At 45.1% G+C, this 26,918-nt stretch overlaps 1 protein-coding gene across 1 annotated transcript; it reads right to left on the minus strand.

Moving 5' to 3' along the window:
* Nucleotides 1-55: 55 nt before the first annotated feature.
* LOC122748459 (zinc finger protein OZF-like) lies at nucleotides 56-20,295 on the minus strand. The gene is made up of 8 exons (XM_043994091.1): nucleotides 20,108-20,295; nucleotides 18,482-18,526; nucleotides 14,315-14,441; nucleotides 12,739-12,834; nucleotides 9,137-9,377; nucleotides 9,098-9,105; nucleotides 7,161-9,053; nucleotides 56-142 (listed from the first exon to the last, which is right to left on the minus strand). The coding sequence occupies exons 2-7, from the start codon at nucleotides 18,512-18,514 to the stop codon at nucleotides 7,882-7,884; spliced, it is 1,677 nt and encodes a 558-aa protein (XP_043850026.1). The 5' UTR covers nucleotides 18,515-18,526; nucleotides 20,108-20,295; the 3' UTR covers nucleotides 56-142; nucleotides 7,161-7,881.
* Between the last annotated feature and the right edge of the window lie 6,623 nt (nucleotides 20,296-26,918).

The following is a 26,918-nucleotide window of genomic DNA, read 5'->3' on the forward strand; positions in this document are numbered from 1 at the left end:
AGCCTTGGCTGTCTCTTGGATCACGTGCCTCCCTCCACCCCCCAGACCCCTCCCCCCATCAATCATACCCACCTTCTTCTTTGAGCTCGTCTGCACCTAAATTCCAACATGGATTCAGTGGTGGAATGAATGTGGGTAGGCCCTGAGAAACAGTTGAGAACCACAATGGCCCCTTAGTACCATCATTGTCCCCACAGCTTTTTAGATATGTCGGTCAAAGGAGGGAAATTGTGCCCACCATCTCTGCTGCCCCCTCTTGAGGGGGTGAGTGGTGGGGTGGGGGAATCCATAGAAACACCCTTCCCCCTCCCCCCCCCAGCCTGGAGGACGTCTGAACCTTCAGTGTTCGGGTGTCTTTACCCCTTCTCCCTTTATTAAAATGTAATTTTATCTTCTAAAAAAAAAAAAACATTGAGTGTTGATCAACCGTGATAGACTAGATTCTTCTCACCAATCCAATGGTACAAGAAAGTTCCAAAGGACTCATGATGGAAAAGGCTCTCCAAATCCAAAAAAAAAAAGAACTGTGGCATATAGATGCTGATTGGCCCATACTATTTCTTTTGGTTTGGGTGCTGTTGTTTTTCTTTTTTGAGGTTTTTCCTTCTTGCTCTGATTCTTCTTGTATAACATGACTAATGCAGAAATATGTTTAATGTTATATATCAGATTACCCAATCTCTAGGGGAGGGGGGAAGGGAGGGAGAAAAATTTGAAATCGGGGAAATCTTATCTAAACAAAGGTTGAAAACTTAAATAAATAAATAAAATAGCACATCCTTCTGTTGTGGCTGCTGTTGAGGCTAGAATTGTGCCCGAGCCATGGACATCTGCTGCCCCATGGCCATGGGCCTCAACAAGGTCCAGGGAGTTATTAAAAATGTTTTGAAGCAATGACACGGCTACCGCCATGGGTGCCTGACCAAACACACCAAGTTTGTGAGAGAGATGATCCAGGAGGTGTGTGGGTTTGCCCCTTATGAGAGGCAGGTCATGGAATTGTTCAAGGTCCCCAAGAATGAGCGAGCCTTAAAGTTCATCCAAAAAAAAGGTGGGAACTCACATCCAAGCCAAGAGGAAGAGAGAGGAGCCCAGCAATGTCCCAGCTACCATGAGGAAGGCTACTGACAAGAAGGGCTACACTAGACCCTGCTGACCTTTGCCAAATTGCCCAATAAAGATTTGACAAACAACAAACAAAAAATAGCCCACACTTATTCTTCAGTCATTTTTCCGTCTTTTCTCACTCTGTGTGACCCTATTAGGCTTTTCTTGGCAGAGATACTGGAGTGGTGGACCTTTTCCTTCTCTACCTCATTTGACACATGAGTAAACTGAGGCAACTCTAGTTAAGGTCACTTGCCTGTGGTCCCACAGCTAGTAAGTGTCTGAAGCCAGAGTTGAACCCACGAAGGTGAGTCTTCCTGACTTCAGGCCTACCAAGGTTTCACATAGGTTTTACAGTGCTTTCACACAGCACCTACTCTGCGCCATGCAATAGATAAACATTGTCTCATTTGATCTGCAGAACTCTAGGAGCTAGGCACTATTATTATGCCCATATTACAGATGAAGAAACTGAGGCAAAGAGAGGTCTTAGAGCAGGGTCACAGTGCTAGCAAGTTTTATGAAGAGAGACTTTCACAACGTGACTAATGTGAAAATGTGTTTAACCTGATTGTACACGTATAACCTACACCAGATTGCTTGTTCTTTTAGGGAGGGAGCAAGAGAGGGAGGGAGAAAAACTTGGAACTAAAAATCTTAGAAAAAATTAATGTTGAAAACCATCTTTACATATAATAAGAAAAGACTATTAAATAAATAAAAGAAATCATCCAGACAGCTAGTTCTAATAACTGTGAATGTGAATGGGATGAACTCTGAAATAAAACAGAAGTGAATTGAGAGTGGATTAAAAACCAGAATCCTACAATATGCTGTTTACAAGAAACACATTTGAAGCAGAGAGATACACACAGAGTAAAGGTAAAAGGCTGGAGCAGAATATATTATGCTTCAGCTAAAGTAAAAAAAAGCAGGGGCAGCTAGGTGGCGCAGTGGATAGAGCACCGGCCCTGGAATCAGGAGTACCTGAGTTCAAATCCGGCCTCAGACACTTAACACTTACTAGCTGTGTGACCTTGGGCAAGTCACTTAACCTCAATTGCCTCACTAAAAAAAAAAAAAAAAAAAAAAGCAGGGGTAGCAATCCTTATCTCAGACAAAGCAAAGGCAAAAATAGATCTAATTAAAAGAGATAAGGAAGGAAACTACTTCTTGCTAAATGGTACTATAGATAATGAAGTAATATCAATATTAAACATGTATGTGCCAAGTGGTATAACATCCACATTCTTAGAGGAGAAATTAAATGAGTTACAAGAGGAAATAGACAGTAATTCTATACTAGTGGGAGTTCTGAATCTTCCCCTCTCAGAATTAGATAAATCTAGCCACAAAATAAATAAGAAAGAAGTGAAAGAGGTGAATAGAATACTAGAAAAGTTAGACATAATAGATGTCTGGAGAAACTCCAACGGGGATAGAAAGGAATATGCTTTTTCCTCAGCAGTACATGGCACATTTTCAAAAACTGACCATGTCTTAGGGCACAAAAACATCCTAGTCAAATGTAGAAAGGCGGAAATAGTAAATGCATCCTTCTCAGATCATGATGCAATAAAAATGACATGTAATAAAGAGCCATGGAAAGGTAGACTGAAAATCAATTGGAAACTAAATAATTTCATTCTAAAGAATGAGTGGGTCAGGGGCAGCTAGGTGGCGCAGTGGATAGAGCACCGGCCCTGGAGTCAGGAGTACCTGAGCTCAAATCCAGCCTCAGACACTTGATACTTACTAGCTGTGTGACCCTGGGCAAGTCACTTAACCCCAATTGCCTCACTAAAAAAACAAAAACAAAAACAACATATAACATGATACAAGGTCCATACTATAATATTAAAATCTTTTGAAAATTTAATTTATAATTATCTTTTATACATTTTTATTTAGTATATATTTTACATTAAGAATTCTCCAAGGTTCAGAAAGGCAGCTTTTGAAGGACCTCCCATTTTGGGAGAGGAAAGATTAAATGCTTGCTGAAGGCAGGCAGACTGCTCCAGGAAGGGGAGGGGTCTTCCAGAACTCAGCCTTTTTCCCTGCTGGGTCCTTGAGCTGGTGGTGCCTGTTCATGCTCTTGGTGTAGTGACTGTGGTCTGGGTGGCACGCCAGCAACCTTAGACTGGTGGGCTGTTCAGGTGTTTGGTGAGTTTAATTACGGAAAACCCTAATAGGCTAAGCTTAGAGTTAAGAGCATTTCTCTGTATTTCTGTTTTCCTATTTCATTATCTTTGATTTTGATTACTTTCACCTTTGTTGTTTAATTAATTCCCAAGTAATAAAATCTGATCCTTTTGTGAACTAAAGCTTAGAGGCTCCTTTCTTATTGGCTTGGGAGGAATATCTGCCAGTTCAGAGGGGGGGGGTTAAACTTAAAAGGGTCCCTCATATTTCCAGGACCCCAATACTAAGGTGAGTCACCCAAATAATGCTCCATATATCAAATTTTGGCCCTCACAGGGACAAGGCGTCTGGTCCAGTTTTTATGCCGAGTCAACTGGACTGTTTCCAAAACTGGTCTCTAACCTATGTACAGCCAGCAAAAGACAGGCCAGAGACAGGGTCAGGGATTAGAGAGAGATTATTTTCTAAGTGAGGAAAAAGGCTTGCAAGCAAGGTAGGGCTTGCACATCTTGGGGCAGTGGGGCAGATCTCCATACTTAGACTAGTGACTGCTCAGTGAATGGTAGCCCTACCTACAAGGGGGCAGCATGTGAAATGTTGGAATCACTGCAGGACGTTCTGACTTTCTCCAGTGTTTGTCTTTGACCAGAGAACCCCTGGTGAATTGTGTGACTAGCCCAGAGGCTGGGGTCATCCAGAGGGTTATGGAAAAGGATTGTTGACCTGCTAAGCTCAAGGCATAGCTTGCTTGCTGGGCCTTAGCTCTGGAAACAGGGAGACTAAGTTTCACTTTGTCACAAGAACACCACAAACAGGGTCATGATGAGTAGGACCTGACAGAGCAACAAAAAGGACAAAATTAAGAAGGGGATATTGGACAGGGCTGAATAAAACCATGGAGTGCAGTTTCCTTCTCCAGCTCATTTTCCAGATAAGCAACTGAGGCACACAGGGGGAAGTGACTTGCTCTGGGTCCTATAGATAGCAAGTGTCCCAGGCCAGATTTGGACTTAGATATTCCCCACTCCAGGCCTGGGCCTTTATGCACTGGGCCACTTAGCTGCCCCTTCTCTAAGAATTGGTGACCTTAATATGAAAGCTCCGGATGTGAAAAAAAATTAGAAGAGAAACAGGTCATATACAGAGGTACATGAAGGAGACGCATTCTTAGCCAGACAAGACACAGAGGCCATTACAACAATAAGAGGAAACTTTGAGTAACTGAAACTGAAAATCTTCTTCTGCACAGACAACATTACCCATCCATGATATGAAAGTGGTTGAATGGGAAAATAAAATAAAAAAAACCTTGGTATCAAATTCCTGCAATAAGGTTTTGGTATCCAAGATAGATAGACAACCAATAAACAGAAGACTACCAGCCATCCCCCAGTACATAGTCAAAGGTTATAAGCAATGAATTCTTTTTTTGGTTTTTTTGGTTGGGCAATGAGAGTTAACTGACTTGCCCAAGGTCACACAGCTAGTAAGCGTCAAGTGTCTGAGGCCAAATTTGAACTCATGTCCTCCTGACTCCAAGGCTGGTGCTCTATCCACTGCACCACCTAGCTGCCCCTCTGCAATGAATTCTTAAAAGAAGAGGTGTCAAGTGTTCCTAACCCATGAAAATATGCTCCAAACCACCAATTTGCTTCCAGAAAGCTGAGAGACCTCAGCCCCAGAGAAGGCAGAGAGATCTCAGCACCAACTTCCTGTTTTCAGCCAGCCCACCCTGGGAGGATCCTCCTAGTCCCAAGAGCCTCCCCCTGCCCAGCCCCCGAGGCCCCAGGGTGGGCCCTCTCCTCCAATCACACCCAGGGCCTGACCTCAGGCCCCTGCCTGCTTCTCCTCCCCCAGCCCTGCCCTCCATCACCTGGAATGCCTCAGCCACAGGGATAAGCCTTCCTCTGCCCTAGACTCCGCCCAGAGCTCCTATGGCCCCAGGGCCACCACCCAGCAGGCTGGTCCTCTCTGACAGCTCCTCCTCCCCCATGCCTCTTAGGGGAGGAAAGAGCCTGGACTTTAGGACTTGGGAGAGGGAGACCAAGGAAGGGACAGCCTGGACATTTCCAGGAAAGAAAGTGATTCACAGCAAAGGGGAGCTTAGATTCAAAGTGGAAGTAGCTCACAAAGTGCAGTTAGCTTGGTTATCACATTCCTCCTCCTCTAAATGAGAATGGGGGCCCATTTATAGGCAGCTGGGTTCTCCCAGGAGGAAATCTGGGATGTTTGACCCCCTCTGGGTGCATCTGCCCTTAATGCAAAATACACTTAAAATGTGGCATTAAGGGGAAGGGTTTGGGAGCTGTAGGAATGAGAATTAAATGGAACTGGATCAGGATTACCCTCTTGTACTCTCTGAATGCAGTCAGTCCAGAGGGTCTAATGGACAGATGGATAAAGTGATTTTTCTAGGTAAGATAATTCTGACTGACATGGGCTTAGAATCAACCAGATGGGGTTTTCCTGTGAGAAACAAAACTAAAGATGCAGCAGGTCTGAGGAAGTTCTTCCTGTGAAAAATCAGCCTGTGTGAACCTGAACTCATTCTCTTTCCCCTTCTTGTCTCTGTCTCGGTCAAGGACCAGACCATGCCCCTAGGCCCTCAGTCTCACAATCAAGGTGTCCTCCTTGAATCCTCTCTCTCATCCCAACTGAGCCATTTTCCCTGTGCAACATATCTGAATTACACCCCTTCTCTCCACTGATGTTCTCACCTTCTTGGTTCAGACCCTCCTCACCTCACCCTTGGACAACTACAATAGCCTGATGGTTGGCTGGCCTGCTAGCCCCCACTGCATTGCTTTAAAGATCCAGCCAGGTCACTCCCATACTCCAGTGCATCTCTACCACCTCCTGCTGACCAGTTGTCTAACCCCTTTACAATCTGAGCTGGGGGATCTCTAAGCTGCTGCTGTTGTCCTGGTGGTGAGAGGCCTGCAGTGCACTGTGCCCCTGGCCCAACCACCTCCGTCTATCCTGCCAGTCTCCTTAGTTATCTTGGATTGAAAAATGCTTTCATCCCAACATTTGTTGCTTCTGACCCTCTAGAATTTGATTTGAGGAATTATGTAAAATTGTTTGAGGGGAATTTGGGAAACTTCAGGTGACTTTCTGCCTTTGCTTTGCCATCTTGACCCCCCTTTCTTCCTAACATCATAAATGTAGTCTTTAGTTTATGAAGACATAAATTTTATCAGACTTGGAAATGAGACTGATTACCCTCTCATGTCTTGTCTGCCTACCCAGCTTGACCAGACTTAGATAAAGAGGGAGGAGGCACCTAGGTGGTGCAGTAGATAAGGCACCAGCCCTGGATTCAGGAGGACCTGAGTTCAAATCCAGCCTCAGACACTTGACACTTATGGTGTCAACCCTGTGTGAGCCTGGGCAAGTAACTTAACCCCCATTACCCCACAAAAAAAAAAAAATCAGAAAAAGAGGGAGACTCTTTTTTTTAAATCATAAAATAATTTTATTATTTTCCAGTTACCTGAAAAGATACTTTTCAACATTTATTTTCGTAAGATTCTTACTTCCAAATTTCTTCTCCCTCCCTCCTCCCCAAGACAGAAAGCAATCTGATATAGGTTGTGTATGTACAATTCCACTAAACATATTTCTGCTTTGAGACTCTTAGTTTTTTAAAGATTTTCAAAGTTCCACAGAAAAGTTTTCATTCTCTTTGCTGTTTTTTCCCTTTAGCTGATCAGGCCAAAGGTAAAGGTCATGTGGGATTTACTGATACACAAAATTAGCTCTTCTAGGAGTCCCTCAAGATCCCTTTGACTAACAATCACCCCAGATGCACCCTAGACCAAATTTAGCTTTGTAGATTCCCCTTCCAGGCTGGGGGAGCAGGAGCAAACATGGGAGGCTGTTTAGATACAAATCACAGGGCCTCTTACCTGCCTACTAGGGGCTGCTTTTTCCCACAATGGTTCTGCTCCTCCTCAAGGCCATCATAGCAACTCCTTCCTCATCACTATGATGGGTCAAGAAGCAGAAAGTTAATGAAGTTTCTTCACTGTCACATGCGTGTAGCCTCAATGCAGGCTGATACACACATGTAATGTAGGCCACACATTCAAGTAGCCTAAGGGAAACCACAAAACCCCCCCAAATTACCCCCATTTTTATACCCTTGGTCAAATCATGCTGATGTCTTCCCTTCACCAAACATTGTTCCCCAGTTGACATAATACTGTCTCAAATCCTTTTCCTCACTGTGAAGACATTCTATTTCTGAGAACATCCAGATGTCTTCTTTCACACAATCCTGCAGTTCATGACCCTATTGCCTCCTTTTTTGTTTATTCATTTTGTAAACTAGAGGGCTGACATGCTTTATTTTCTTTTATTTCACCTTTCCTTTAGAATCAGGCAAAAAACTTGACCTTTACCAGCAACCTCAATGTTCCAGAAAAAAAGCATATCCCAGATGAGCACATGCATAAGGCTTCTTTGTGGTTTGAATCCATAATGATTAGATAAGAGAGAACCTCTGGCTGAAAGGCTTCTCACACTGAATTCATAGATGTCTTATAACCAGAGTGAATTTTGTGTGGTCAAAGAAGCTCTGTACTCCACTTCAATTCTTTCTTCATTCACGTCAGTTATATAAGATTCCTATTCCCTATGAATGCTCTGATGAGAAACAAGGGCTGACTTTACAATGAAGGCTTTACCACAGTGACTACATTTATAAGGTTTCTCTCCAGTGTGGATTCTCTGGTGTCTAACAAGAACTGACCTCAATGGGAAACTCTTTCCACACTGATTACATACAAAAGGTTTCTCTCTAGTATGAATTCTCTGATGTCTAACAAGACCTGACCTCCATGAGAAGGTCTCCCCACACTGATTACATTCAAAAGGTTTCTTTCCAGTATGAATACTCTGATGTTCAACAAGACTTGACCTCCATGAGAAAGTCTCCCCACACAGATTACATTCAAAAGGTTTCTCTCCAGTATGGATTCTATGATGGGAAATAAGATTTGACCTCTGTGTGAAAGTCTTTCCACACTGATTACATTCAAAAGGTTTTTCTCCAGTGTGGATTCTATGATGTTTAAAAAGAGCTGACTTCCATGTGAAAGTCTTTCCACATTGCTTACATTCAAAAGGTTTCTCTCCAGTGTGGATTCTTTGATGGTTAAAAAGACGGAAGCTCCATGTGAAAGTCTTTCCACACTGATTACATTCAAAAGGTTTCTCTCCAGTCTGGATTCTCTGATGGGTCAAAAGATGGTAGTTTGATGTGAAAGTCTTTCCACACTGATTACATTCAAAAGGTTTCTCTCCAGTGTGAATTCTCTGATGTCTAAGAAGAGCTGACTTCCATGTGAAAGTCTTTGCACACAGATTACATTCAAAAGGTTTCTCTCCAGTGTGGATTCTCTGATGGGTAACAAAATGGGACCTCCATGAGAAAGTCTTTCCACATTGATTACATTCAAAAGGTTTCTCTCCAGTGTGGATTCTCTGATGGTTAAAAAGATGGTACCTCGTTGTTAAAGTCTTTCCACATTGATTACATTCAAAAGGTTTCTCCCCAGTGTGGATTCTCTGATGTGTAACAAGATGGGACCTTGATGTGAAAGTCTTTCCACATTGATTACATTCAAAAGGTTTCTCTCCAGTGTGTATTCTCTGATGGATAACAAGTGTTGACCTCCATTGGAAAGTCTTTCCACATTGGCTACATTCAAATGGTTTCTCTCCAGTGTGGATTCTCTGATGGTTAAAAAGATGGTAGCTCGATGTGAAAGTCTTTCCACACTGATTACATTCAAAAGGTTTCTCTCCAGGATGAATTCTCTGATGTCTAGTAAGAGCTGACTTCCATGTGAAAGTCTTTCCACATTGATTACATTCAAAAGGTTTCTCCCCAGTGTGAATTCTCTGATGGGTAACAAAATGGGACCTCCATGTGAAAGTCTTTCCACATTGATTACATTCAAAAGGTTTCTCCCCAGTGTGAATTCTCTGATGCAGTACAGCACAGATTTCTCTCCTATCAAAGTCAGAGTGATCATTATTTAGGCATCTTTGTTGGTGAGTTTGTTCCAAAGAAAGGCCTATCTCTGAAGGAGTCTCTTTTATTTCACGTCTGTTATCTCCTAAAAGAAACAAATAAACATATAGACAGCCACATATACACACATATATAATTAAACCCCATTCCCTCTACTGGCAGAATATTAAGTAATTTACATTATCTTTCCCCCAGGCAAAGAGAAATGTCTTCAAACATAAATGGGTAGAATCAACCATTTGAAAATGTCATTAGCTCACATATGAAGGATCATTTTATTTACTTAATAGTCTTCTTATATGTAAAGACGGTTTTCAACATTCATTTTTCTAAGATTTTCAGTTCCAAGTCTTTCTCCCTCCCTCTCTTGTTCCCCCCCAAAAGGTCAAGCAATCTGATATATAGGTTGTACATGTACAATCATGTTACACAAATTTTCACATTAGTCACGTTGTGAAATTCTCTCTTCATAATACTTGCCAGCACTGTGACCCTGCTCCAAGACCTCTCTCTGCCTCAGTTTCTTCATCTGTAATATGAGCATAGTAGTAGTGCCTAGCTCCTAGAGTTATGAAGATCAAATGAGATAATGTGTATCTACTGCATGGCACAGAGTAGGTGCTATGTGAAAGCTATCCACCTGGTAGGCCTGAAGTCAGAAAGACTCAACTTCCGGAGTTCAACTCTGGCCTCAGTCACTTACTAGCTGTGGGACCACAGGCAAGTGACTTAACTCTATTTGCCTCAGTTTATTCATGTGTCAAATGAGGTAGAGAAAGAAATGGTCCACCCCATCTGGATCTCTGCCAAGAAAAGCCTAATGGGGTCACAAAGAGTGAGAAAAGACTGAAAAGTGACTGAAGAATAAGTGTAGGCTATTTTTCCTTTGTCTGATGTTTGTCAAACCTTTATTGGGCAATTGGGCAAAGGTCGGCAGGGTCCAGTGTAGCCCTTCTTGTCAGCAGCCTCCCTCACGGCAGCCGGGACATTGCTGGGCTCCTTTCTCTTCCTCTTGGCTTGGATGTGAGTCCCCACCCTTTTTTTTGATGAACTTAAGGGCTTGCTTATACTTGGGGACCTTAAACAATTCCATGGCCCACCTCTTATAAGGGACAAACAGACACATCTCCTGGATCATCTCTCTCACAAACTTGATCTGTTTGGTCAGGCACCCATGGCGGCAAGCATATCATTGCTTCAAAACATTTTTGATAACTTGCTGGACCTTGTTTCCGTGGGGCAGCAGATGCCCATGTCTCTGGCACCATTCTAGCCTCAACAGCAGCCACAACAGAAGGGGGTGCTATTATTTTTAACATTATTATTTTGATTTCTGCTCTTGCCTCATTCTGCTCTCCTTAAACTGTTATCATGCCCAGTCTTTGTACTCCCTTATTTCCCTGTTGATCTAAATGTCTGTCCATTCCAACACTCTCTCTTTGTGAGGAGATCAGCTCAGGGTGAGTGAGGTTCATGAGCTGTTGCTTCTTCTCAAACCATCTCCATGTTTGCCTAGTAGACTGTGAGCTCTGTGACAGCAGGGACGTTTACCTTCCTTGGTATGCTCAGGGCTTAGCACAGCACCAAAACCAGAAGGTGCCTAACCAGTGTTTACTGAGAGCCTGACTGGGCCCAGGCCTGACCCCAGGCCCCAGTGCCCACATTCTGGTCTCTCTCCTAGCTGTCAGATGCAGGAGCCTGACCAAGGATTCTGCAAGAATGGGACAGAGATGGAGCCAGAAAGGGACTTGGGCTGAAGATTTAGGCAAAGCTTAGCCTTGGATGACTTCCAAGTAAGACAGCAGCCTTCTCTCCTCCTCATGGAGTGTTGAATGGAGGAGAATAAAATCATAAAAGAAGGCTTCCTGGGTCCACCACAAATTTAGGTAGGTCCCCTCAGCTGGGCCCCCACTGGGGCAAGGCAATGCTCTGCCATCTCCCTGATGCCCTATGCCACTCACCCTAGCAGCTTTTACAAATCTTTGCAATCCTCCCCAAAGCTCCCTTATGGCTGGCTTCCACCCCTCCCCCACCTTCTCACCTGAGAATTTGGCCTCTTATTTCACTGACAAAACTGGACCTTTACCAAGAGCTATCTCCTCCTCCTCATCTCACATCAGATTCTCCTTTTCCTCTTTGACCTCAGCAGCAGAAAACAAGATCATCTTTCTGCTCGCTGAAGCAAATCCCTTTAAATGGTGCAAATTCTCTCCTTCCATCCTGTCATCCACCTTCTGCTTCTCCTCTACCCAAAAGGAATCTCAGCCTCTTTCCCCCCACCCTCCTTCCTGCTACATTCCTAATGATCTCTGAGGCATCCTCCCCAGAGCCCAGGCTCACAAAGTAACTGCCTGAATGCCTGGACCCCCACAGTCACACTCCCCACCCCCATGTTCAACCTGTTCCAATGTCCTGTGATTCCAGCTGTGTACCATGTCTGCAAGACAGCCCCTTCTCTCCCCAAACTGTCCCTGTCTGGGTCCAAGTGCCACTCACCTCACACCTGAGGTCCTTAAGGGCCTGCTGGTTGGTCTGGCTGCCTCATCTCCCCCCAGTCCAGTCATTCCTCCCCCCAGTTGTCAAGTTCATCTTCCTAAAGCTCTCACCTGACCAGGTCACCACCTACTGGACAAGCCCCAGTGGCTGCCCAGCAAAGGGATGCCATATAAACCCCTCTGGGGCTGCTAAGGCACTTCATCCCCTACCCCTCTGCTACTCCTCCAGCTTCTTTCACCCTATTTCCCCCAGATATTCTAGACTCCAGGGGTGAGGGCCTCCCTTCTGTTCTGTGAACAGGATGCTCTACTTCCTGACACCAGGGGTTTTCCTCCCCTCCCTGTTGGCTAGAATGCCCACCCTGGCTTCCCAGAAGCCCTAGCTGGAGCCCCCCTGACACACTCAGCCTTCCCCAGCCCTCCTTCACTTTAGGGCCTTCTCTCTCTTGACCAGCTCCAACTTGTCCATAGTGGGCTCCTACATAGTTGTTGTTGTGGTGTTTGCCCCACCAGGCTGTGAGCTCCATGGGAGATGGGGACAGCCCTGGCATCTCTTTAGGACCCCAGTGCTTAGGGCCTGGCATGTAGCAGACCCTTCTGTGTTTGCTGACTTGAAGGCCTAAGAAAGAGCTCAAACTGAAAAGCCTTAGCCCCTTTACACTTTCAGGAGAGGTTCATGCCCCAAATTACAAACAGTGACTTCCTATAGGATCACAGCTTGATCCCTGGAAGGGAGTTGAAAGGCCATGAAGTCCAGCCCCCTCATTGTACAGATGGGAAACCTGAGGCTTGGGGGCTCAAGGGACTGGCCCAGGAAGCCACTGCTAAAAATGTCTGACAAAGAAATCCAAGGCAGGTCTTCCTGCCCCCAAATTGAGTGCTTGCTTCACCATAACACATCGAAGCCTCTTGTCATCACGAGTCTCCTCTACCTGCTATCACTTCACTCACCTGCACAGCAGCGCCTCAGGCCTTCTTGCTCCAGCATCCACGGTGCTTCCCTTTGCTCAAAATAAGAGATCACATCTTCTCTGGGAACGGGAAGCCCTGGGCAGGGAAAACCAGTTGGGGATGAGCATGGAGAGAACCTGGGGATTTACTTCTCTCTAGGGAAAGGGGGTGGATACACAGCTGCTCTATTTTGAGAATCACTCCATTATTTTCAGACATGAGTCTGTATTCACCCCTCAGTGCTTATAAAGCAAGTCACCCAAAACAGGATGTGCCACGTTATCCTCTTGTACAACCTGTCCTGAAAACCAGCCAAACCCTCTGCCCCCTTCTGTCATCTTCTATTCTCTCAGAAACCCCTAACCCCAAAACTGGGTAAAAGGAATAACATGGTGCCAGAGCAGCCTTGAGCCCCAGCTACAAAGACCTTGATGACTGACCTTTTGGTCTGTCCCTCTACCCTGTTCCCCATTCCCTGAAACCTTTGTAAACCTTGGGGGCTGTTCATTCAGGGGGTGTTTGCCTCTCCAGGGGAGAGTCTCCTGCTGGCAAACTCCAGAAGCCCTAGTTGGTCCAAATTCTATTTCTCCTCCAGTCTCGTCTTCCTACCAAAGACAGGGGCATACAAGCAAGGACCACAGGAGAGGTCCCAGGATGCCTGAAGGATTGTTTCCATAGCCTTTATTTTAGGGAGCTTTGGGGAGAGGCTGGGAGGAACATCATGGTCTCAGGACACCTTCTTCCTAGAAGGATGGACCCATTGCTCAGATTCCCTTCTCTAGACATTAGAGGCAGCTGATAGAGCAGCAGTGGAGAGAGCCCTGGGCCTGGAGTCAGGAATGCCTGGACTTAAAGCTGGCCTCAGATGGTTACCAGCTGGGTGCCCCTGGCCAATTCAATTAACCTGATTGGTTCAATTTCCTCAACTGACTAAGGGGGATAATAATAATGTCACTGAACCTGGAAGATTATTGGGAGGCTGAAGTACCACAATATTGGAGAGAAAGCCCCTGGCAAGTAGCAGGTGCATAGAAATGCTTCCTCCCTTCCCTTTCTTTCCAACCGTCTCTGCTGGAATGTTAGGGCAGTAAGAAGGAAGCTGAAGGACACACCTGCTACACTGGCCACAAACCAGAGCTGGGAGTGACCAGTGTATGCTTGTTGAAGAGAAGAATACTCCAAACACTAGACCCCTCCCAAAAGGAAGGGGGGTCAAGGAAAAGCTGCCTGGGCAGTTTGCAGAGACTTGGCAGATAAAACTCATGTCCAGGGAGAGGTTAGACTAAGTCACCTCTGACATTAGTTCCATGTCTGAGATGCTTCCACATGGATTTGATCTTTAACCTGAAGCTACCTAGGATTGCTAAGGGGCAGCTTCAATAGCAACCAAGGAAACCCTCAGGTTCCCATCACACAATGCAGAGACTTTCTGTAGGAGAACCAGAAAGCAGAAGGAGCCTGTCTCTGGGACACAGGAGACCAGCACTCTTCCCTCTCTGATAAGTCATAGATGCTCCAAAGCCTGCACAGGAGGGAATAAGGATATTCCCTTTGATTGCAGGGAAAGTGTCCTTACCCAGGGAGAGCAGGTTCCAGGCATTCTCCAGCATGACCTCCTTGTACAGCTCCTTCTGAGGGGGGTCCAAGAGCCCCCACTCCTCCTGGGTGAAGTCCACAGCCACATCCTTGAATGTCACTGACTCCTAAATCATCAGAAGTCAGAGGACAAAGAGCTGAAAGCCACTTCAGAACTAGAGAGAGGAAGCTGAAGCACAGAGAAGGGATTTGCTCAAAGGTCAAACCTTCTCTAAGTGTCACAATCAACCCCTGAAACCAGTCAGTAAGAGCCTGATGCAACTTTAAGAGAAGCATTTTTAGTTAAGAACTATCTTTACATGTAACAGGAAAAAAAATACTTTATTAATTTAACAAAAGAGAGAAGCATTTTTGTCATCAGTCTGAAAAAAGCTGAGGAACATTTTACTATGAAATGTCTCTCTCTTTGCAGTCAAGGAGAAAGTTTGTGTTCTATCTGTGAGGAAGGAGCACCTGTGGAGGAGAGAGAGGGTGAGGGGAAATTTCTTCCTTATCCAAAACTGATAAACATGATACATTCTAAAGCTGGCAGGTACACTGCATTCGGGGGGGAATAAGTGTTTATTACCATCATTTAGTACACAATAAAGTTTTAAAACAGATCTTCCTGAATGGCTGAAATAAAGTCTTCTGTGTTTGAAAGCAGGAACAAGATTCTAAAGAGACATTCATCAGAATCTGGACTGCACTGAGTGGTGTGAGATGGTTTCCAGCAAAGTGAAGGAGCTTTATCTGTTATTACATTGAGGACTTGAGGTCACTCTGGGTATACTATGGTCTAGGCAAAATCGTTTATGCCTTTGCTTTATGATTATTTTCATTTGTCTATTGCAGATATTTCTTAATTATCAAGTTACTTAGGAATAAGAGTCAGTAGGATGGAGAAGGACTAGCTAAGTTGATAGAGTACTGGGCTTGGAATCAGGGAGATTTAACTTTATGTGTTCCAATGTAGCCTCAGAAACTTACTAGATATGTGACCCATGGCAAGTCACAACAACTGCCTTTCCCACCCACCCCCCCAAAAAACACCAAATAGGTTTATTAAGTGACTGAAATCATTGAATAACAACAATACAGAAAGGAGGGTCCCCTTATTGCTTAAAAAAAGAAAGCTTTAATTAATTTGGGTTTTGTTTGAGCTAATCCATCAGAAAAAGTTTTATAGTTTCTTTGAGAAATAAATTATCTAAACATACACCTAGAACTCCATAAGCTTCCCTTCAAGCAGTAGTCTGAGGGCCTCTGGAAAAATGAGTGTGGCTGCCTGGCAACCTAAAGGCATAAAAAAATCTACCCATGGGAAATCAGGTTCCTTCAGACAGCAGATTTCCCAGAATGGCCCATTGTCTCACCTTGCTCTGCTAACCAGATGAGAGCCTACATGGAAGTGAAAGGAGACTTTTTTACTCAAGTGAAAGAACTCCAGCATCCTCATGGAATGTCCTTCTAATGCTATACTTGGATAAACCTCCTTTTCCTTGTGAAATGGAATGCATGATTTTTGCTTAACACCTAAAGTGAGTATTGGCTTGAGTCAGGCAGTTCCTTCCATTATTCCCTGCTCAGATCAACCCAGGACCTGCTCTGGCCTATAGCAGCATCAACATTGCCAAGAAACTGTCTGAAGCCCCTGACACACTAACTGGTCTCTCAGGCCTTCCTCTTCTCCTTGCCACTCTTATGGTCTCTGCAGTACATGGCACCCTGCCCAGGGTAGAACAAATTATAGCACCAGGAAGATGAATTTCTATAGTATCGTGGCATGAGGTTAAGCTAGTCTGGTGCCTGGGAACAACAGAGGCAGGGATGAGAATCCCAGTGGCCTCTTTGGGGCAGTAGAGATGCCTTCTATCATGGTGCCTGGGTAGGTCTTAGAAACACAAGATGTCTCAGAGCTTTCTGTACTAGAAATTTGAGGCTTGCATAGCTAGGGCCTTTCTAAAATGCTTATTGACTTGACCCTAGAACTGGAAAAGGAGAGGGATTCAGAGAAACTTTAGAAGGCTTGTGTGACCTGAGGCAGAAGGACATGAGTAGCACCAACACCAAAGAACAAGAGTTGGAAAAGGGACAAGGGAGAGCCAAGATGGCAAAGAGAAGCCAGAAGGCTGCCTGAGCTCTCTCTCCCCAGTTTCCCTCAGAGATCTCATTAAATCAAGCCTCTAAACAGATTCTGGAGCTACAGAACCTACAAAAAGATGGAGTGAAACAATCTTCCAGCTTAGGATAACTTAGAAGGACTTGAGGAAAGGTCTGTCTCACTGGGGTAAAAGGGGAGTGCCGCACAGCACAGAGGGTGTCAGAAAAAGACAGGAGGAGGCTCTTTTTCATGATGGTAAATTGACCATGTATTAGAGCATAAAAACTTCACACTCAAATGCAGAAAGGCAGAAATAATAAATGCATCCTGTTCATATTATGGTCCAATAAAATGTATGTATACAAAGGGTCATAGAAAAATAGACTAAAAATAGGAAACTAAAGAATGACTGGGTTAAACAACATATCATACAAGCAATCAGTAATTTCACCAAAGAGAAAGACAATGAGAGAACATACCAAAACTTATGGGATGCAGCTAAAGCAGTTGCTTAAGGAAATTTTATATCTCTAAATGCTTCCATGAATAGAGAAAGAGATCAATGCACTGGGCATGAAACTAAACTAGCTAGGAAAAGAAAAATTAAAAATCCCCAATTAAATACCAAAATGAAATGCTGAAAATCAAAGGAGAATAACAAAATTGAAAGCAAGAAAACTGTTGAATTAATAAATACAACTAGGGGGAGCTAGGTGGCACAATGGATGGAGCACCAGCCCTGGACTCAGGAGGACCTGAGTTTAAACCTGCCCTCAAACACTTAACACTTACTAGCTGTGTGACCCTGGGCAAGTCACTTAACCCCAATTACCTAACCAATAATAATAATAATAATAATAATAATAATTAATCGTGATTTAGAAAGCCCCAGTGCTTCTAAATAAAATTAGAGAGCTAGTATTATGAAAAAAATAAACTGATAAAATAGATAATCGTTTGGTTAACTTAATTAAACAATAGAAAGGAAACCAAACCACCAGTATCAAAAATGAAAAGGGTCAATTCCCCATCAATTAAGAGGAAATTGGGGCAGCTAGGTGGTGCAGTGGATAGAGCACCAGCCCTGGATTCAGGAGGACCTGAGTTCAAATCTGGCCTCAGACAGTTAACACCTACTAGCTGTGTGACCCTAGGCAAGTCACTTAACCCCAACTGCCTCACCAAAAAAAAAAAAAAAAAAGGAAATTAAAGTAATAATTAGGAGCTAATTTGCCCAACTGCATGACAGTATATCTGACAATCTAAAGGAAATGAATGAATATTCCCCAAAATATAAATTGCCCAGATTAACAGAAGAGGAAATAAAATGCTTGATTAACCCTAATTTAGAAAAAGAAATTCAACAAGCCATCAATGAAGTACCTAAGAAAAAAATCTGCAGGGCCAGATGAATTTACAGGTGAATTCTAAACATTTAAGTAACTATTCATTCCAATGCTATGTAAAACTACTTGAAAAAAATAGGAGTTCTAGAAAATTCTTTTTATGACACATATATGATGCTGATACCCAAACCAGGAAGAGTCAAACCAGAGAAAGAACATTCCCTAATTAATATTGATAAAACATTTTAAATAAAATATTAGCAAAGAGGGTACATCAATTTATCACAAGAATTATACTCTATGAATGGGTGGGATTTATACCCGGAATTCAGGGCTGATTCAATATTAGGAAAACCAACATAATCAAACACATCAGTGACATGGTCCCTAGGTAATGGAGACTAACGAGTGAAGTGCTCACCCTGCTCAGTCACTTGTAAAGAGGGGAACCTTAAAAAGAATCAGGAGAGGGCAGCATGGGTGGGGAGGTGGGTGTGTGGGGAGGGCAAGGCTCAAGACACCAGGGTCCCAATGATTCAACTGAAAACACAGAAGATGAGAGCAGAGAAGGGTGGTTACTGTATTCAATTTCCTGCCTGTTTGTGTAAAGACATGATGCATAAGTAAGGAATTGCCAGCTTTGTAGACAATGTCCTAGGTCTATGGAAATGGCCTGAATTGCTGATGTTGGTCATGGTTCTGGATGGGCCGCACTCACCTGGGCTGGGGGTCTGCTGCTCCCAGGAGCCATTCTCTCTCAATCCTGTGTGGGAGCAAAGTTGACAAAGTGACTCCATTTTGTAAAGTTCTCTCATCTTCTCCCTAGTTCTTATCTACCTCAGGGACCAGCTTCCCCCACCCTTTATGGCCCCCCCAAAGGTAGCAAACAGCAAAGCTCTTACAAAGAGATGGAACCTTTTAATTCTATGCCTTTCTAATGCCCATGACACAGTAGGGAGCCACTGGGAAAGCCCCTCCCCACTTCTTTGGCTCAGCACAGAAAAGCCCATCTCCCCCACCCCATAATCTCTGCCTCTGTGGTATTGCTATCTGCACTAACTTATACAAAACTTCGAATTCCCCTCCTACATCTGGACTTGGGGCAGTCCTAGGTCCTCTGCAGACTGAGCTGGGGAGGGGGAAGAATCCCAGAGGGGGAGAGGTCTTTCCTCTCCCTTCCTAGGCAGGAGGCTGGCCTTTGGAGATTTACATTGGGTGAGATCTCCTAAGCTTTACAAAGGCCGAGGCCTGGCCTACAGGGGAGATGCTGCAGCCTATGGAGGGAAGGCAGGAGCTGGGAGGGTTAGGCTTGGAAAAGAAGATGGTCTGAAAAGGAAGACAAGTCCCTCCCCTCTCTTACTCTCCCTAGGTCCCCCCAAACCCTCCCTTCTGCAGATACCAGGTAGGCAGGAGTCCACCCCTAGATGGGATGAGACCAGTCAGAGCCTCAATGGCCCTGAGTCCCAGCTCTCCATCCAACTGGTATTCTGCCCTCCCAGCATCCACTCTCCCCAGCTAACACACAGGCATCATCTAGACAATAGAGGGCTTGGTGGAGGTGGCGGGGAAGCTAGGGAAAGTTGACAGGGAGGGCTCTGGAATGGATCTGCCAGGGAATGACCAGAGGAAGTCTGAGACTGGGAGGGAAAACCTGTCTGGGCTTCAGCCCCTTGTAGGGCACCTGAGAGCCCTGAGAGAAGTGGGGGCAGGGAAGCAGGAGGGCAGGGGCAGTGGGACCGAGGGAGGGGCTGGGAGGTATAGCTCAGGGAGGTCAGGGGCACTGGAGGAACAGGACTATTGTGCCCAGCTGAGCCTGGGAAAGCAGGACAACTCTGTCCTGAGGTCTCCTGGGTCCCTCTGTTAGTCCTCAGGCTTGGAATGTCTCAAAGGAACCAGCCAAAGAGCCAGGAATTCAGATAAAGGGAGGCAGGAAAAAGCTTTGGCTCCTGCCTCCAAGGAGGGGCCTGGGAACAGGAAGGTGGGACTTGTGGATCCTGACGGGGCCGGGTCTGCGGGCAGAACAACTGAATCTGATCAGGAAGTGGGGTCAGGGAGAAAGGACACCTGAGTCCTGCTGGGAAGGCCTGAGCAGGACACCTGGTCCCTAAGGGCAAAGGCTGAAGTTTGGGAAAGTGGGACCCAATGGGAAATCTCAGGAGGGTCCGCAAGGATATCGAGAAAGTGATGGGGAGTCTAGAACAGATATGGGGGAGCTGGTCCAGTAGCCAGGCCTGGGAGGGAGGCGTGCTTCTGGCAGACCTGGAGGATGAGACCCAATGGCCAGGACAGCCAGCAAAAGCCAGCGTGTGTGTGGGGGGGGGGGAGGGCCCTGGTTCCGACCTACCTGGGATCTGCAAGCACAGAGGGGGTTTCTGGAAGGCAGAGGGATCTCAGCTCAACGACTTCCGGCTTCCCATCAGCCCACTCAAGAAGGCTCCTCCTAGTCCCAACAGCACCTTCTAATCCAGCCCCTGAGGTCCTCATAATGAGCCCTTTCCTCCAATCACACCCAGGGCCAGGACTCAAGCACTCTGACTGCCTCCCCTCCCTAAGCCCTGCCCTCCCTCACTTACAAAGCCTTCACTGCAATGATCCCTTCTCTGGCCTTAAACTCCTCCCAGGCCTCCAATCTCCACCACTGTGCTCAAACTCCACCTGGGGCACCACCCACCAGGCTGGTCACCTCTGAGGGCTCCTCCTCTCCAGGGCCTCCACCACCTCCCTCCCAGACTCAGCTCCTCCTCCTTCAGAGCAGAAAGACTGTCAGGGTACAGCTGCAGCTCCAGACTGACTGAAAGTCATCTCTGCCAGTAAATCAGACCTTGATGCAAAATACTCTGCCGGGCACAGGATTCGGGACTGTAGGAATAAGAAGCAAATGTCCTTGGACCAGAATTACTCTATTCTGCCCTGGATGCAATCAGTATAGAGTGTCAAATGGGTGGGTGAACGGATGAAGTTTTTCTGTGTAAGATAGGTCAGAAATAAAGTGACTGAATTGATGGCATTTTGTAATTTGGTTTCAGGTTCTCATTTTATAATATTAATGTTATGATTATGCTTCTAACTTTTCTCCTATTGAAATATTTGTGAAATCATTGAATAAGAAATGCTGAAATTTGAAAAATTCTAGAGGGTAATATAATTGTTAATTAACAGTATCTTGGGGAGGGAGGGGAACCCAGTGTTCTCCCCTTCTTTCTTAGTCCTTTCTCCCCCTTCCCCCTACTCCAAAATCCAATTCTCCTTGAAAGTGAGAGTCATTTGGGTCATACCCCTAATAGGTCTATATCCAAAGAGATATTAAAAAATAAAAAAAGACAGGGGCCTCTATGTACAGAAATATGCATAGCAGCTCTTTTCTGGTGGCAAAGATTGGACATCCAAGGGGATGCCCATCGAGTGGGGAATGGCTGAACAAATTGTGGTGTGTGGAATGATGGAATACTATTGTTCCTTGAGAGCTCAGACTACTGTTTACCTTGCTTATTTTCTAATGCCCAGCACTAAACAGTGTGCCTGGCACAAAGTAGGCACTTAAGAAATGTTCATTGAATGACCAAATGATCCCATGATTTCCATACCAATCCTCTTCATGTCATTTTCTAGTATTATCTTTACTCCAGGCTCTCCTAAGGAGGTAGCCCTTGTCTTGGCCAAGGCCAACCCTCTACATGGCCATGTGATCCCAGCCTATCCTGGCTTTTCCAAGACTCTGCAGCCTCAATCATCTCCCTCTTCTCTCCAATTTTCAGCCTTGCTCTACCAGCTTGTTCCTTTCCTGCTGCCTTCAAATACAGCTGCTGCCTCCTCCATCCATTAGGGACCCTTTACTAGACCCTCACCAGCCCTTAAGCTATCATTCTCTCTCACCTCCTTCTGAGGTCATCACTTTCTTATGTCTATTCAATCAGTAAAACTATGAAGTCCTGACTTGTAGCTTTTGCTGATTTCCTTGCACTAGATATTCACATGGAACCTTTAACAATCAGCCTTCCCCAGCTAGTTCAATCTGGCACCACCACACCCCTGGAGAGTTGAAAGTAAATGGATTAAACTCTTACAAAGCAGGGGACTTGGCTAAGGACTCAAAGGGACAATGTCCCAATGGGGGAGACAACAAGCAAGGAAATTATTGACCTCTAATAGTATCAAGCATTTCTGTATCCCTTTAAGGGTTGCAAATCCCTTTGACAGATGACACAGCCACCACTCTGGGGCAGCCCTCATCACCTCACGCCTGTCTTATTGCAATACTTTCCTGGTGGGTCTGGTGGCCTCAGCTCTCTTCCTATTCCCATCCAGCCTCCATTCAGCAATTACCGTCATTTTCCAAGGAGCAGGTCCCATCATTTCCCTACTCAATAAACTCCAGTGATTTGCTATCGCTTCCAGGATCAAACACAAAATGCTGTTGAAATGCAAAGCCCTGGGCAGCTAGGTGGCGCAGTGGATAAAGCACAGGCCCTGGATTCAGGAAGACCTGAGTTGAAATCCAGCCTCAGACACTTGACACTTACTAGCTGTGTAAGCCTGGACAAGTCACTTAACCTTCATTGCCCTGCGTGCGCACGCGAGCACACACACACACACACACACACACACACCATTTAAAGATCTTGTTTTTTACACAGAAAATGCATAACTTGTCACAGACAGATGACAAAGCCAGATACTCATTCACTTTAGTTATTTAAAATAAAGGACTACAATTTCTAGACTATATAGCTTCTTTCTCTTGAGAAGGAAATAAGTAAAAAGGGGGCACCCTAGTGTGTAGCTAGTGGGTGCTAGGAATGTGGGCTCACAGGCCTTTTTTTAAACCCTACTCCCTAAGGCGAATGGGTCCTCCTCATTGGACTGATTACTCAAGAGTTACAATCTATGGCATAAAAGCAGCTAATCAGAACCCAGTATTCCCATCCCTACTCAATTCTTCCCTATATGGGCATAACTCAGGAGCTGACCTTATTGAGACCAGGGCTCCTTGAACCCTGTGACTTTGTTTGCTAGAGGGGGAGATAGGGATCAGAGACATTTGTCCTTCAAACAGGTCAGGAGGAGTATGATTGTTATATCCTCACTGAGAGGAGACAAGTACCCATTTTCTCGCAGAATCCCTTTGAGATCTCATATCTGGGTCTTGGGTTTTTCTGTTAACCCCTTTTTTCCTCGTACACCTGAAGCAGGAGGCCCGGGCAAGGGGAGCAGAGGGCAGGTCTGGGAGGCTCAAGGCAGGGAGGTCAGGGACACTGGAGGGACAGAAGTGCTCCAGCTGGACAGCTGAGCCTGGGGAGGACTCCTGGGACCCTCTGCTAGAGCTCAGGCTTGGAATCCCCAAAGGGAGACTCGAGAGAGGGCACCAGTATCTGGGATCTGATGAGGAAGTCGCCCAGGAGACCCAGGTCCAGGTAAGGGGGGCCAGGCAGCACCTTTGGTTCCTGCATCCACAGGGGGGCCTCAAGGCAGGAGAAACTTTGGGACCCTTACACGGGTTTGGGTCTGAAGGCAGGACAACCAAGTCTCTAACCAGGAGGTGGGCCAGGGAGGCAGGATTCCTGGGTCCCTTTGGTAAGATCTGAAATTTGAGAAAAGGTGAGCCAATGTTAAGTTTGGGGGGTGGGGTGACCCCGGATGTATGGGAAGTGACTGGAGTGTGGCAAAGAATGAGGGGTAGGGAACTCCTTCAGGAGTCAGGCCTGGGATGGAAGATCGCTCCAGGTGGACCTGCGGGGTGCTCACCACAAGGTCACAGGAGGAGGTTGAGAACAAGAAGCAAAGGGCTGTGGCTCTGAGGGGCTGGCACCCACAGAGATGGCTGCCAGAAGGCAGAGAGATCTCAGCTGTGAGAAAAGACAGCTTGATCTCTCGCCAAGAGAACAGGACAGAGTGACCTTAGCTCAGGGGAGAGAAGGCAACTGGAATTCAGCTCCAGGGAAGACAGTTCAGCAGCAGGGGAAAAGGCAGAGCAGTGTCAGCACCAACTTCCTGTTTTCAGCCAGCCCACGCTGGGAGGGCCCTCCTAGTCACCAGAGGACCCCCCCCTGCCCAGCCCCCGAGGCCCCAGGGTGGGCCCTCTCCTCCAATCACACCCAGGGCCTGACCTCAGGCCCCTGCCTGCTTCTCCTCCCCCAGCCCTGCCCTCCATCACCTGGAATGCCTCAGCCACAGGGATAAGCCTTCCTCTGCCCTAGACTCTGCCCAGGGCTCCTATGGCCCCAGGGCCACCACCCAGCAGGCTGGTCCTCTCTGACAGCTCCTCCTCCCCCATGCCTCTTAGGGGAGGAAAGAGCCTGGACTTTAGGACTTGGGAGAGGGAGACCAAGGAAGGGACAGCCTGGACATTTCCAGGAAAGAAAGTGATTCACAGCAAAGGGGAGCTTAGATTCAAAGTGGAAGTAGCTCACAAAGTGCAGTTAGCTTGGTTATCACATTCCTCCTCCTCTAAATGAGAATGGGGGGCCCATTTATAGGCAGCTGGGTTCTCCCAGGAGGAAATCTGGGATGTTTGACCCCCTCTGGGTGCATCTGCCCTTAATGCAAAATACACTTAAAATGTGGCATTAAGGGGAAGGGTTTGGGAGCTGTAGGAATGAGAATTAAATGGAACTGGATCAGGATTACCCTCTTGTACTCTCTGAATGCAATCAGTCCAGAGGATCTAATGGATAAAGTGATTTTTCTAGGTAAGATAATTCTAAGACAATCAAAAAGGTAAATGGATGCCTCAATTTCCTTCTGTCTGCCCCCCCCACACACACACACACCTCCAATTGCCCAGGAAACCAGAACAACTGTATAAGTGATGTAGGAGGCAAAAAAAGTTAACAAACTTAAGACCCAGGCTCTGATTTAGATCTGAGCTCTAAGAGGGATTCAGACCCCAGCTCTGAAAGGGCTTAATGGATAACTTAAGACTTGGGCTTTCATTAATACAAGTCAGGGCTTAGGTTCTTGTTACCCACATTCATCAACACACAACAAAAACATAAAGAGGCAGGTCACAGAGACCTTAACTATAACAAAGACATAGAGACACGCTATAGAAATCTGAACTGATAAATGTTAATATCCAGAAACTAGGCCTGAGAATGAAATCATGGGGGTACTCTGACCTTGGCAAGTTGAGGTAACATGAGCAGAAAAGGCCAAGTTTGTCCCCAGCTCAGCTTAGGTTCTGTAAACCCCTAAAACATACCTCCAGGGGAAAAGGTACTTGCCTCAGGGGCTGGCTTAGGATCACAGGAACTCCAAATTAGGATAGACCCTCCTCAGTAACTCCCTAAGGTGGAGATTATTATAATGAGACTGATAATCAGTTTATCCAGACTATAAATAGAACTGTCTTTTCTTTCCCTATTTAAGAGACACCTCCATAGTGCTCTCCCTGTAGTCACTCACAGTATTACAATAAAATTTGGGAAACTAAGTAACTGAGTCTTGTAATTCTTTTGGGCTGGCTCAGGATCAATCTGATCAATTAATTCCATCCCACATCATGAGGACTGGCTTCATTGGCCAATATCCCAACTATCCTTTGCATGACTGAGGTTACACTCAGCTGGAAGTGCAGGGAATCAGTAACCTTGAAACCAACCAAAATCTTATCTGGAAAAAAAAAAATGCATATCTGACTGCAGATTTTGGGAATATGGCTATGCTTTCTATTTTCAGGGAAAGAGAGATCTAAATTCCATTGAGAGTATGTTTGCCTCAGTTTACACAACTGAATTGATGTTAATTGACTGGTAATTTTGTTTCAAGTATTAAAACTCTAACATTGTGTTATGCTGCTTCTAATTTTTCTCATATTGTGATTTGAGGGAACCCATAGTATGAGTTATTTTGTTAATTTGCAAAAGGAATTCTAGACAGTCAGGCAATTTTGCCCTTAGAAAATGAACTGTTCTTTTAATCTGGATGCTGTGGACTTATGAATTAAGCCATAAGAATGTGATTACAGTGTTTTAAAATGGATACATTTTAATTGGGTACAATTTGCTTTAAGAAGAAGAATAATAGTAATGTACTCTTTGAGAAAAGGACAAAGGACCTTGTAATTTCTTCTTATTACTAAAAGGACACTCCTTCATTCAGGCTTTTGTTCTGATTAAGGAGTGTGAGTGAGATTTTCCCCAACCCTTAGTTATAAGACATTTAATTATGGTAAGAATCAGTATATCAACTAAAAATTGTGATTTACTATATTTAGATATTTTATTTTATTAGTAGATTAAGTTAATAATAATGGATTAGGGGGGCAGCCAGGTGGCCAAGTGGATAGAGCACCAGCCCTGGATTCAGGAGTACCTGAGTTCAAATCTGGCCTCAGACACTTGACACTTACTAGCTGTGTGACCCTGGGCAAGTCACTTAAACCTCATTGCTCCACTAATAATAATAATAATGGATTAGGTAAAACAGATGCACACATACACACACACACACACACACACACACACATATATATATATATATATATATCATCCCAGTCCCATATAATTAACAATGCTGTATGATTAGCAATGCTATTCTGATTAGCAATGTCAGATGATCAGCAAGTTCCCCATAAATAGCCATGTCTAGCCATCATCTGTCACTCTAGCCATCACTTATTATATCTGTAAGGCCCAAATTTAGTATGGGGATAATTATTTGGGTAGCTTTCCATAATATTAGGGTAAGAAAGGAGATTGACAGCCTCTTTCAAAAAACAAAAAAGGGTTTATTAATGGGAACAAATGTAAAAGACCAGTAAGGTTAATAGAACTAGGGACAATGAAAAAGGGAATAGGGGAAGGAAAAAAATACAACCCACAAGCTCACCATCACCCAGAATCAGCAGTTCCAAAGAGGACACAGCATCTCACTCCCTCTCCCTCATGTGCCAGAGTGACTTGTCTCCTCCCTGGATTTCTCCCAAAAGTCTCCTTTCCCACAGGAAAAAGAGCCACACACACACACACACACACACACACACACACACACACAGCCCCAAGCAAATTGGCTGGCAGCCCTGATTGATAGAACTAATAGGTGGCTCTGCAAATGCCAGCGCCCAGTTTCCAGACGCTGAAGACCACCTCAGCTGTCCTCACTGGCTTCTTGTCATGGCAGTGCTTCCCTACAGTATAATTTGGCCAGGTCCATGTAAG

This window comes from Dromiciops gliroides, chromosome 3, assembly GCF_019393635.1.
Source record: "Dromiciops gliroides isolate mDroGli1 chromosome 3, mDroGli1.pri, whole genome shotgun sequence".
NCBI lineage: Eukaryota > Metazoa > Chordata > Mammalia > Microbiotheria > Microbiotheriidae > Dromiciops > Dromiciops gliroides.